This window comes from Macrotis lagotis, chromosome X (genome assembly GCF_037893015.1).
Source record: "Macrotis lagotis isolate mMagLag1 chromosome X, bilby.v1.9.chrom.fasta, whole genome shotgun sequence".
In the NCBI taxonomy this organism is placed as follows: Eukaryota; Metazoa; Chordata; class Mammalia; order Peramelemorphia; family Peramelidae; genus Macrotis; species Macrotis lagotis.
In genome coordinates this window covers 672783928-672797579 of record NC_133666.1, presented here as the reverse complement: position 1 = coordinate 672797579, position 13652 = coordinate 672783928, and the positions used below count along the sequence as shown (strand labels likewise).

The following is a 13652-nucleotide window of genomic DNA, read 5'->3' as shown; positions in this document are numbered from 1 at the left end:
CAATAGGGTCAGTACAACTGCTCTGTAGACCTTCAGGTTGGTAGTGAGTTTAATATCTCTTCTGTCCCATACTTTCGAAGTCTCCCAAATACTGAGCTAGCTCTGGCAATGTGTGTGTCAACCTTATTGTCAATGTGTACCTCCTTGGAAAGGACACTTCCAAGGTAAGTGAACTTGTCCACAGGACTCAGAATTTCTCCATTTGCTGTAATCAGTGGTTCCACATATGTATGGTAATGATGCTGGCTGATGGAGCACCTGGGTTTTCTTTGTATTATTAGACCAAACTGAGCATAAGTAACAGGGAATCGATCCATACTTCAGCTTCAGAGGCTGCGTTGAGGGCACGATCATCTGCAAACAGACCATGCATCAACACTCCCTCCACTTTGGTCTTGGCTTGTAACCTTTTCAGTTTGAAGAATTTGCCATCACTGTGGTAGCTGACCTTGAGGCCATGTTCATCCTCAGTGAAGGCATTTGATAACATAGTTGAAAACATCATGCTAAAAAGTATGGGAGCAAGGACACATCCTTGCTTTACTCCATTGGTGACTGGGAAATCTCGAGAGCATCGTCCACTATCCAGAACCCAGGCAAACATCATAAAATTGATGTACAATATTGATGAACTTCTCTGGGCCACCAAATTTTGACATAATTTTCCATAAATCCTCACAACTGAAGGTATCCAAGGCCTTGGTCAGATCTACAAATATTGTATAAAGACCTCTATTTAGTTCCTGGAATTTCTAACTGTTCCTTAACCCTTTCTGAAACCATACTGGCTCTCAGGGAGCTTAATGATCAACCTATTGAGGACTCTGGCAAGAATCTTACCAACAATGATTAAAAAAGCAATACCCCTGTGATTGTCACAGGACAACACCTTTATAGAAATGGACAATGGAGGCATCTTTGAATTCTTGGGGGATAACCTCTTTATGCCATAAAACCTGGAAAATTTCAGTCAGTTTTTGGATGAGCAATGGACCTTTGTAGATCTCAGCTGGAATAGAATCAGCACCAGGTGCTTTTCCACTTTAAAAAAGCCTAATGGCATTCAAAACCTCTTCTTCAATTGGAACTTCAGCTAGGGACTGACTTTAACTTGAGGTAAATGATTTCTGCATTGATTGATAATGGCCTGTTAAGAACCTGTGATAGAGCATTCTGAGCTCTATGAATACTATGGAAGTGTTCAGCCCATCTCTCTAGGATCATGTATGTCTCTATCATTAATTCAATGTAGATCCATCAGCACTGAGTAGTTGAGATGTGCCATATGTCTTTGACTCATAAATAGCCTTCAGGGTGTCTTTGATTTGTTACTATCTGCATAAAATTAAATTTCTTCTGTCTTCTTACTGAACCAAGAGTCCTGCATCTTTCTGAACTTTATTTGTACTTTATTTTATTTTATTTTTTAGATTTTTCAAGGCAATGAATAGGGTTAAGTGGCTTGCCCAAGGCCACACAGCTAGGTAATTATTAAGTGTCTGAGACTGGATTTGAACCCAGGTACTCCTGACTCCAAGGCCAGTGCTCTATTCACTGTGCCACCTAGCCGCCCCTGTACTTTATTTTAATGTAATTAAATGCTGCCTTAGAAATGGATGAACTATCCTGCTGGCAAACCCTGTGGAGTTCTCATTTTTGATTTAGGAGCTTCTGTATTTCCCCATCATTTTCAACAAACCAGTCTTGGTGTTTGCTAGTGTTCAGGCCCAGATGAGCAAATGCGGTGCTGTACACCAGATCTCTGAAAGCTGCCCACTCTTTTTCTGCTCTACTGTTATCAACGATGTGTTGGCTCCGTTTTCCCTCCAAGTTAGCAACAAACTGTTCCTGCTTAGAGAGACACTTGAACCTCTTGATATTAATTCTTCTAGTATTCATTTTGTCTCCCTGCCACTTTGGTTGAATGTGAATATTTAGCTTAGAGAGGATGAGTCTGTGATCAGTCCAGCACTCTGCATTATAAAAAGGATGATTCGTGGACATTTAGAAAAGGGAACAAAGACCACAGAGAGATGAGCTCATGGCTTCATCAATTAAAGGTCATGGTAATCTAATTTCATTTTCTGTCTTGATAGGGTTGCTTGTCTGGTTTTACAGAGAAAGGCTCTTCTGTTCCTCTTCTTTCTCTAGGTTCTTTTCTTCTATTTCCTTAATTTGGACATTGTCCAAGGCTTAGCTCTCTTCTCTTTTTAGTTTCCCTCAGAGATATATTTTCCTATTCAGTTCCATGATTTCATCATCTCCATATAGATAACTTCATATCTTTCATGACACTGCTCTTTCCTGGTTTTCTTCTTGTATGTTGAACTACTTCTTCTCAGTAGTCTTTGCTGGATCTTTGTCCAAGTCATGCCCACTAAATGTGAATATTTTCTAAAAAATGCTCTGTCTGGGATCCTCTTCTCCCCCAATACTATTTAGCTTGGTGATCTCACCAGCTTCCTTAGATTTAATAATCATCTCTATATTGTTGCTTCTCATTTCTATTTTTCCAGTTCTGACCTCTCAATCCCCATTTTTCATTTCTCTATTAGCCTGTTGGATATCTTGAACTGCATGTCCATAGACATCTTAAACTCAACATGTCCGAAACTAAACCCTTTATCTTTCCTCCAAACCTGCCCCTTGTCCTAATTTCCTTTCATTGTTAAGAGTATTACCATTATCCCAGTCACCCACACTAGCAACCCAAGTGTGGTCCTGGATTCCTCATTCTTTTTCAATCCCTATATCTCATCTGTTGCCATAGCTTGAGAATTCTGTCTTTTTAGCATCTGTTATATAATCCACTTCTCTCCCCTGACACTGCCACCAATTTCTCCCTCCACTTCTATCTTTCACTCATTTGTCCATCTGACCTTCCTAAAGCATAAGTCTGAGTATTATTACTCTATTTAATAAACTCTAGTGGCTCCTTATGACCTCCATGATCAAAATATAAAAGCTTCTGTTTAGTATTCAAAGCCTCTCATAACCTGCCTCCTTCCCATCTTCTTATACCTTTCTTTTTCCTCCTTACTCTGTGATTCCATGACAGTGACTTCCTTTGGTCAAGACAATCCATCTCCAGACTCCAAGTATTTGCACTGCCCCCACCCCATGCCTCTTTCCTCATCTCTGCCTCCTGGCTTCCTTCAGGTTTCAGGAAACCTTTCTCAACCCTTTCTAATTCTCTTTAATTAATTAATTTTTAATGAATAAATCTCTCTCTTAACTCTTCCTAATTTCCTCTTAAGATCATTTCCAATTTATCATATTTGTTAGCAGACTGGGAGCTCCCCAGTGCACATTGCCCGATACTCAGCAGGTGCTTAATAAATGTCCATTGATTCACTTTCTGGCCCTTGGGCAAGTTGAGGGCTTGGCCCTTAACAATGAAAGGAAATTAGGAAGAAGGGAGGATCTGGGGAGAAAAGAAATAGATTTAGTTTTAGATGTATTGAGTTTAAGTTGTCTATGGGATGACTGGTTTGAGAGATCCAATAGGAAGTTGGAGAAGTAAAAGTGGAGTTTAAGAGAGAGGTTAGGGCTAGACAAATAACCTATCTGTCTGTGCCTCGGTTTCCTCGTTGCCTATCCATGTTATTTCAACAGCTGCTTAATTTGTGTCCCTGCCTCCAATCTTTCTGATTTCAGTTGATTCTACACACTGCTAATAAAGGAAACTTCCTCAAGAGCAGAACTGATCATTTCATGCTCCTGCTCAATCTATTTCAATGTTTTCCTATAGCCTCTAGGATAAATATAACCTTTTCTCTTTAGCTTTAGGAGTTCTGACCAATATGGTCCCAACCTGCCTCTCCAGCATCATTGTATAACATTCCTCTTTTTGCTCTCTGTGATCCAGCCTGGCCTGGCCTTCTCATCTTTCCTGGGGATAAATATTGAGTCTCCTTCCTTCACATCTTTGCACTAGTGTTCCCTATGTCTACTATGCTTTCCTTCCTTACCTCTTCCTCATGGAACTTCTCTCTTCCTTTCCTTTTTTTTAAATTTATTTAAGGCAAATGGGGTTAAGTGGCTTACCCAAGCCACACAGCTAGGCAATTATTAAATATCTGAGGTCACATTTGAACTCAGGTCCTCCTGACTCCAGGGCCTGTGCTCTATCCACTGCACCACCTAGCTGACCCTTTCTCCCTTTAACTCAAGCACAATTTTCCACATTAAACTTTTCCTGATCTCCCCAATTGCTAGTGTTTTCCCTCCCTAATGATCTAGCAACTAACTGCTTTCAATATATTGGTATTTATTCACATTTTATTTATGTTGTCTATAATTTTACATATCTTTTTTGTCTCCCCATTATAAAGACATAGTAGTTGGATTCTTCTGTTCTTTGTACTTCTATCTCCAGGGCCTAACTGCTTAATAAATATTTTTTAAATAATGGGTTGGTCTGTCATCATGGATAATTGAATAATGGGTGTGGGTTCACTTTCACAGAATGTCTGAGTTGATGGAATCTCAAAAGTCACCTAATTTAACCTATACTTTACTGGAAAAGCTTTCAAGTGGTTTTGGAAACACTCTTTCCTTCCCTGAATAAATATTACTTCCCTTTGCTTTGACAGATGAGACCACTTCTGTGTTTGAGTTTTTCCGACTTGCTTCTGGGGATGTGTTGGCTCCTGGGGGCTCTGCTCTATGGGACCCCGACGGCCAATGAGGACGTGATCTGTTATAACCTTCAAGCTACAGGCCAGGTGAGTCTCCCCAGGTGACCACTCACTGCAAGGCAGGACTTCCTGAGATGTGAACAGGAAACCAGGATGGGATGGGACTTTCCAAGGAGGGATCTGAACCCAAAGCTCACCATCTTATTTCTGGGCCTGGTCTATACTTCTCATTCATCTCTAGTAGTCAACAGGCATCTGTAGGGATAGTAGCATCTTGCCCAGCATCCCATGGACAGAAAAAATCTTTGGTGTGTCCAGGGGCTTCAGACTGAAGATGTTCGGTCTAATGCCAACAGAGGATTAAGACAGAAGGTTTATTTATTTATTTATTATTATTTTTATTAAAGACTTTATTTATTTTGAGTTTTACAATTTTTCCCCTAATCTTACTTCCCTCCCCCCCCACAGAAAGCAATTTGTCAGTCTTTATATTGTTTCCATGTTGTACAAAATGTTGATCCAAATTGAGTGTGATGAGAGAGAAATCATATCCTTAAGGAAGAAACATAAAGTATAAGAGATAACAAGATCAGACAGTAAGATATCAGTTTTTTTTCCCCCTAAATTAAAGGGAATAGTCCTTGGTCTTTGTTCAAACTCCACAGTTCTTTATCTGGATACAGATGGCATTCTCCATTGCAGAAAGCCCCAAATTGTCCCTGATAGTTGCTCTGATAGAATGAGCAAATCCATCAAGGTTGATCATTGCCCCCATGTTGCTGTTAGGGTGTACAGTGTTTTTCTGGTTCTGCTCATCTCGCTCAGCATCAGTTCATGCAAATCCCTCCAGGCTTCTCTGAATTCCCATCTCTCCTGGTTTCTAATAGAACAATAGTGTTCCATGACATACATATACCACAGTTTGCTAAGCCATTCCCTAGTTGAAGGACATTTACTTGATTTCAAATTCTTTGCCACCACAAACAGGGCTGCTATAAATATTTTTGTACAAGTGATGTTTTTACCCTTTTTCATCATCTCTTCAGGGTGTAGACCCAGTAGTGGTATTGCTGGATCAAAGGGTATGCACATTTTTTTTTTAGGTTTTTGCAAGGCAACTGGGGTTAAGTGGCTTGCCCAAGGTCACACAGCTAGGTCATTATTAAGTGTCTGAGGTCACATTTGAACTCAGGTCCTCCTGACTCCAGGACCAGTGCTCTATTCACTGCCACCTAGCCGCCCCAGGGTATGCACATTTTTGTAAGGCAGAAGGTTTTAATAGTCAGCATCTCTATAGTATTTTAAGGTTTACAAAGAGCTTTACATAGGTAATATATTTCATTTAATCCTCCTGGTAACTCTGAGAGAGGGATGATGTACAAATTCTGACCTAAGAAATGGGACTGAACAGGATTAGAATTCAAGTCTACAGCAAATTCAAGTTTATCATTTTATCCTCTGTCCTTTGTGCCACAAGGGACCATTGAGAGAAGTTGGAAGTTGTAGCTAAGAATTGGTTGGAAAACAGGAAAGTGTAAAGGTCAGAAAGAAGAAGAATGAAAAAGAAAGACAGAGACAGAGGCAGAGAGACAGAGAGAGGAGAGATAAAGAGACAGAAAGACACAGAGAGGAGAGACAGAGTTAGAGAGAAGGAAGAAAGAGAAAGAGAAGAGAGAGAGAAACAGAAAAAAACAAAAGAGAGATAGAGAGACAGAGAAGAGAGAGGTAGACAATAGGAAGAGTGGTCAAACAGTCAAGTTTTCAGAAGGAAGGAGAATGAGACCTTAAAAAAAAAAACTCCTGGATTGTATGACCCAAAGGACATCTGAATAATAATAATGATGATAATAATAATGATAATAATCATAGCTAAGATTTCTCTAGACCTTCATGTGCCAATCCTGTGCTGAGCATTACTACTTCATTTGATCCTCCCAACAGGAGGAGGCAGGTGATATTAGTATCCCCATTCTGCAGTTGATGAAACTGAGGCAGAGATAAAGTGACTTACCTAGGATCAAACAGCTAGAAAGTTCCTGTGGTCAAATTTGAACTCAGGTCTTTTTGACTCCAGTCCCAAGGCTCGATTCACTGACCTGCCTGGTCACCTTAGAGAAGAATAGCGCACATCTATTTAACCCTTCCTATGTGTCTGTCCCTGTTCTAACTGCTTTACAATTATAATCTTATTTGATCCTCACAATAACTTTGCAAGGTAGGTGCTGTTATTATTCCCATTTTGTAACTGAAGAAACTGAGGCGAAATGACTGTCCAGATCAGATTTGAACTCAGATCTTCCTGACCCCAGGTTCAGTGATCTATTCACTGAGCTTCCTCACTGCCTTTTGGAGAGCAGTTTCACTAGCATAGGAGGGTTTGGGGTAGAAGAACCATATTTCAAGGAGTAGGGAGAGTGCTCATGTGGCTCTGGGGGCTTCAGGAGTAGATAATTGTGAGCAGAGAAGGGGAGGAGAGAAGGGGATGGAAACAGGATGGAGTAGAAGAGTCAAGGGGGTCCCTTTAAGTTCGGGCTGGGCAGATCAGAGCGGGGAGCCTTGCTTGGGAAGAGCAGGGGACTGAAGGTCAGCTCAGTGAGCTGGAAAATAGGAAAACAATCATTGGCCAAGGTCAGCATTCCCTGGGAGGGGCCCAGAGAGGGCAGACAAGGCGGCCAGTGTCCCTGTCCCCAGCCCAGAGCTGCTTTCCAAAGGTCTGTTGGGCGCAGGTGAGCATCACGCGGCCTATCGGAGCAGGCCTCATGCTAGAAAGACAGAGAGAAAATGGAGCCAGCTCTCCCCTTCCTGATCTTATGTTCTCTTGGGAGAGATGACGTGTGCATAGATAAAGAGATTAAAAAAAACTAAGGTTGAGGATGGTGGTCAGGAACTTGTGGTGCATGAGCCACCCTCGGAAGGAAAGAAGGCCGAGGCAGGGAGTGGGGGCAGACCAGGGCCGGGGATCGGCCAGTGCAAAGGCTGGGACAAGGGCAGTTATGGGGGGCAGCAGCGAGGTTTCATCCCCATTGGAGAGGAAAGGGAAAATAAAGAGGGAGAGGGAGACTGGGCCTGGAAGGGTGCTCACATGGGATCCTGGGAGCGCCTGCAGCTTACTGAATGGGGCGACAGGAGCAGAAAATCCCTTTGGCCTTGAGTGGAGGATGGACATGGAGGGGAGAGTCTGGAGCCAAAGAGATTAAGGTGGCGGGGGATGCTCAGTTGGACAGGACTGAGTCTCTCAAAGTGGCCCATCCTGCTGTTTCCATTCACCAGGGACTGCCACCTTCATTCTTTTTTTGTTTGGCTGTTTTTGTAATAGTAGCCTTTATTGAGGGCCTCCCATGGGCCAGGCTCTGAACTGGTTAAATAAAAATAGCCTGCATCCTGCAGGTTGCTTACATTCTACCCGGAGGGACAATGCATGTCCCCTGAGAAGGGGGAGAGGGAGGGAGAGAGAAAGGAGGAAGAGAGGAAACGAGACAGAGAGATGGAGAGAGACAGAGACACAGAGAAGAGAGAGAAGAGAGAGACAGAGAGAGAAGAGAGAGAGACAGAGAGAGAGAAGAGAGAGAGACAGAGAGAGAGAGAGAGAGACAGAGAGAGAGAAGAAAAGAGAGAGACAGAGAGAGAGAAGAAAAGAGAGAGACAGAGAGAGAGAAGAAAAGAGAGAGACAGAGAGAGAGAAGAAAAGAGAGAGACAGAGAGAGAGAGAAAAGAGAGAGACAGAGAGAGAGAGAGAGACAGAGAGAGAGACTGAGAGAGGAGAGAGAGAAGAGACAGAGAGAGACAGAGAGAGAAGAGAGAGACAGAGAGAGAGAAGAGAGAGAGAGAAGAGAGAGAGACAGAGAGAGAAGAGAGAGAGACAGAGAGAGAGAGAAGAGACAGAGAGAAGAGAGAGAGAAGAGAGACAGAGTGAGACAGAGAGAGAGAGAGAGAGAGAGACAGAGAGAGAGACAGAGAGAGAGAGAGAGAGAGAGAGAGAGACAGAGAGAGACAGAGAGAGACAGAGAGAGAGAGAGAGAGAGAGAGAGAGACAGAGAGAGAGAGAGAGAGAGAGACAGAGAGAGAGAGAGAGAGAGAGAGAGAGAGACAGAGAGAGACAGAGAGAGGAGAGAGAGAAGAGAGAGACAGAGAGAGGAGAGAGAGACAGAGAGAGACAGAGAGAGAGAGAGAGAGAGAGAGAGAGAGAGAGAGAGAGAGAGAGAGAGAGAGAGAGAGAGAGAGAAGAGAGAGACAGAGAGAGAAGAGAGAGACAGAGAGAGAGAGAGAGACAGAGAGAGAAGAGAGAGAGAGAGAGAGAGAGAGACAGAGAGAGAGAGAGAGAGGAGAGAGACAGAGAGAGACAGAGAGAGAGAGAGACAGAGAGAGAGAGAGAGAGAGAGAGAGAGAGAGAGACACAGAGAGAAGAGAGAGAGAAGAGAGAGACAGAGAGAGACAGAGAGAGAAAGAGAGAGAGAGACAGAGAGAGAAGAGAGAGACAGAGAGACAGAGAGAGAAGAGAGAGACAGAGAGAGAGAGAGAGACAGAGAGAGACAGAGAGAGAAGAGAGAGAAACAGAGAGAGAAGAGAGAGACAGAGAGAGAGAGAGAGACAGAGAGAGAGAGAGACAGAGAGAGAAGAGAGAGACAGAGAGAGAGAGAGAAGAGAGAGACAGAGAGGGAGAGGGACAGAGTGAGTGAGCTGGGTTAGCAGGATCAGGTCAGGCCTTGGGTGGCAGTGGTGGCTGAGCCGTGTTTTGAAGGAAAGAAAGGTTTCCACAAGTCGGCCACTTCTCAGCCTGGCCCCTCTGTGGCTCACTGGTCCCACCTTGACTCTTGTCCAGACTCGATCTTCTGAGAATGCCACCATCATCAACCCGACCCCAGCAGGGAGGAGCTCGGTTACAGTGGACTCCTTAGGCCATAGCAGGGCCGTGCTAGTTCTGGCTGCCAGGACCCCTTGTTAAATTTTCAGTATGAGAATGCTCCGGATTGGGGCTTGAGATCTTGTGATTGTCTAGACTTAAAGTGATGGAGGAAATAGTAATCATGAAGATTTTTTTTAATTTTTAATTTTTAGGTTTTTGCAAGGCAAACGGGGTTAAGTGGCTTGCCCAAGGCCACACAGCTAGGTAATTATTAAGTGTCTGAGACCGGATTTGAACTCAGGGACTCCTGACTCCAGGGCTGGTGCTCTATCCACTGTGCCACCCAGCTGACCCATAAGGAAGATTAAACTTAACAGTGTGCGCTGTACTAAAAGATCTTTAAGGGTCGCTATTGTTTGCTTATTTCAGTTGAGAGTCCAATTCTTCATGACCCCATTTTTCTTTCTTTGTTTTTGTGTTTTGCCAGGCCAATGGGGTTAAGTGACTTGCCTAAAGTCACACAGCTATTAAGTATCACGTGTCAGGCTGAATTTGAATTTAAGTCTTCCTGACTACAAGGCTGGTGCTCTAGTAACTGGTCCACCTTGCTGTCCCTTGAGATTTTCTTTTTTTTCCTTTTTTTCTAAAGGTTTTTGCTAGGCAATGGGGTTAAGTGACTTGCCCAAGCACACACAGCTAGGGCATTATGAAGTGTCTGAAGTCTGATTTGAACTCAGGGACTCCTGACTCCTGGGCCGGTGCTCCATCCACTGCACCACCTAGCTACCCTGCCTTGGGATTTTCTTGACAGAGACGTTGGTCTGTCATTTCCTTCTCTAACTCCGTTTACAAATGAGGAAACTGAGGCAAACAGGTGATTTACCCAGGTAACCAGTAATTGTCTGAGGTTAGATTTGAATTCAGGGCTTCCTGATTGAAGGCCCAGAACTCTACTGAACTGTCTAGTTGCCACCAACGATTAAGTTAGGCCAATCTTACTTCCCTCCCCCCCCCCCCCCCAGGAAAGCAATCTGTCAGTCTTTACTTTGTTTCCATGTTGTACATTGATCCAAATTGAGTGTGATGAGAGAGAAATCATATCCTTAAGGAAGAGACAAGAAGTCTAAGAGATAACAAGATCAGACAATAAGATATCTGGGTTTTTTTTCTAAATTAAAGGGAATAGTCCTTGAACTTTGTTCAAATTCCACAGCTCTTTATCTGGATATAGATGGTATTCTCCATTGCAGACAGCCCAAAATTGTCCCTCGTGGTTGCACTGATGGAATGAGCCAGTCCATCAAGGTTGATTATAACCCCCATGTTGCTGTTAGGTTACACAGTGTTTTTCTGGTTCTGCTCATCTCACTCAGCATCAGTTCATGCAAATCCCTCCAGGCTTCCCTGAATTCCCGTCCCTCTTGGTTTCTAATAGAACAATAGTGTTCCATGACATACATATACCACAGTTTGCTAAGCCATTCCCCAATTGAAGGACATTTACTTGATTTCCAATTCTTTGCCACCACAAACAGGGCTGCTGTGAATATTTTTGTACAAGTGATTTTTTTTACCCTTTTTCATCATCTCTCTTCAGGGTATAGACCTAGTAGAGTGGTATTGCTGGGTCAAAGGGTATAACATTTTTGTTGCCCTTTGGGCGTAGTTCCAAATTTCTCTCCAGAAAGGTTGGATGAGTTCACAGCTCCACCAACAGTGTAGTAGTGTCCCAGATTTCCCACAACCCTTCCAACAATGATCATTATCCTTTCTGGTCATATTGGCCAGTCTGAGAGGTGTGAGGTGGTACCTCAGAGAAGCTTTAATTTGCATTTCTCTAATTATTAATGATTTAGAGCAATTGTTCATATGACTATGGATTGCTTTGATCTCATCTGTAAATTGCCTTTGCATATCCTTTGACCATTTGTCAATTGGGAAATGGCTTTTTTTTTAAATATGACTCAGTTCTCTGTATATTTTAGAAATGAGTCCTTTGTCAGAATCAGTAGTTGTAAACATTGTTTCCCAGTTTACTGCATTTCTTTTGATCTTGGTTACAGTGGTTTTATCTGTGCAAAAGCTTTTTAATTTAATGTCATCAAAATCATCTAGTTTGTCTTTGGTGATGTTCTCCATCTCTTCCTTAGTCATAAACTACTCCCCTTTCCATAGATCTGACAGGTAAACTAGTCCTTGATCTTCTAATTTGCTTATAGTATTGATTTTTATGTCTAAATCCTGGATCCATTTGGATCTTATCTTGGTAAAAGGTGTGAGGTGTTGGTCTAATCTAAGTTTCTTCCATACTAACTTCCAATTTTCCCAGCAATTTTTATCAAAGAGAGAGTTTTTATCCCAATAGCTGGATTCTTTGGGTTTATCAAACAGCAGATTACTATAATCATTTCCTGCCATTGCATCTAGTCTATTCCACTGGTCCGCCACTCAATTTCTTAGCCAATACCAGACAGTTTTTTTTTAGTTTTTTTTTTGCAAGGCAAACAGGGTTAAGTGGCTTGCCCAAGTCCACACAGCTAAGTGTCTGAGATCAAATTTGCATCCAGGTGCTCCTGACTCCAAGGCCGGTGCTTTATCCACTGCGCCACCTAGCCGCCCCAATACCAGACAGTTTTGATGACTGATGCTTTATAATATAATTTTAGATCAGGTAGGACTAAGCCCCCTTCTTTGGCACTTTTTTTTCATTAAATTCCTGGTAATTCTTGACTTTTTATTTCTCCATATAAATTTACTTACAACTTTTTCTAACTCATTAAAGTAATTTTTTGGAATTTTGAATGGTATGTCATAAAACAGGTCGTTTAGTTTTGGTAGAATTGTCATTTTTATTATATTAGCTCTACCTATCCATGAGCAGTTGATATTTGCCCAGTTATTTAAATCTGATTTAATTTGTGTGATTTATAATTTTTTTCAAAAAGTTTCTGAGTCTGTCTTGGCAAATAGACTCCCAGGTATTTTATATTGTCTGAGGTTACTTTGAATGGGATTTCTCTTTCTAGCTCTTCCTGCTGTATCTTGCTAGTCATATATAGAAAAGTTGAGGATTTATTTTATATCTTGCAACTTTGCTAAAATTGCTAATTGTTTCCAGTAGTTTAAAAAATGAATCTTAAAAATTATTTTTACATGTAATTGGGAAAATAAATATTCTTTAAAAAGAGAAATAAATGGCACAGTGAATAGAGCACTGGCCTTGGAGTCAGGAGTACCTGGGTTTAAATCTGACCTCAGACACTTAATAATTACCTAGCCATGTGGCCTTGGGCAAGCCACTTAGCCCCATTGCCTTGAAAAATCTAAAAAAAAAAAAAAAAGAGAAATAAAACAAAATAAAATTGCAAATTAAAAAATAGTAATGCAATGGTTTCACCAGAAACAAATTAAAAATAAGAAAAAAAAGAAAATCAAAGATGACATTAAGGTTGCTGGCCTGGATACCTGGAAGGATGGCAGTTCATGTGACAAGAGGGAAAATTTGGAAGTGAGAATTTTGATGGAATTATAACGTTTAGCTCATGTTGAGTTTGAGACCTAAGGAACAAGATTCACTTCAAAATGTCCAAAAGGCAATTGGTAATTTAAGAACTAAGGAGAAAGACTAGGGCTGAATAGAGAGAGCTGCATAGAAATTGCAGAGAAATTATCATTGGAACCCATGGGAGTTTATGAGATTGATAAATGAGAGGCCTCAAGTGAAAAGAGCAGAGGATCCAGGAGAGAGTCTTGGGGGCTTTGGGCTTGGCTCTGAGGAAATCCCTTCCAACTCAAAGATTCTGGGACTGCATTGCCATTTGGGGTGAGAGGGGAGATGGGGAAGAAGAGAGACTGGGTAGCTGAGAGACTTTCCCTGAACCTCTCCCCAGAAAACTGACAATTTTAAATTCAAAACTGAACCCACAGAAAGCTGTCTTGAATGGAATCCTAAAAGATACTCAACAGAGGGAGAGACTCAAATAAGGCAGAATTAATTAACTCCAAAATTTGGCTAGCTATAGACTAACTTCCCTGCCTTGAGGCCAGCCCTTGATGCTCTTGAGAAGTAGGGCTGATTCAGCTTAGCATCAGGTGATTAGTCACACAGTAAATTCCTTGTTTCCACAAGTGGATGGTGAAGAGGCCCTACACCTGAGAGTGTCACCTAG

General features: G+C 42.0%; 1 protein-coding gene across 2 annotated transcripts in view; it reads left to right on the top strand.

The window, feature by feature from the left end:
- The window catches only part of TMEM116 (transmembrane protein 116), a 71394-nt gene that overhangs the window by 23989 nt on the left and 33753 nt on the right, over positions 1–13652 (top strand). For both annotated transcript variants that reach the window (XM_074205757.1, XM_074205756.1), the window contains exon 4: positions 4596–4727. In XM_074205757.1, the coding sequence (XP_074061858.1) occupies positions 4596–4727 (132 nt within the window). The remainder of the gene's footprint in view (positions 1–4595; positions 4728–13652) is intronic.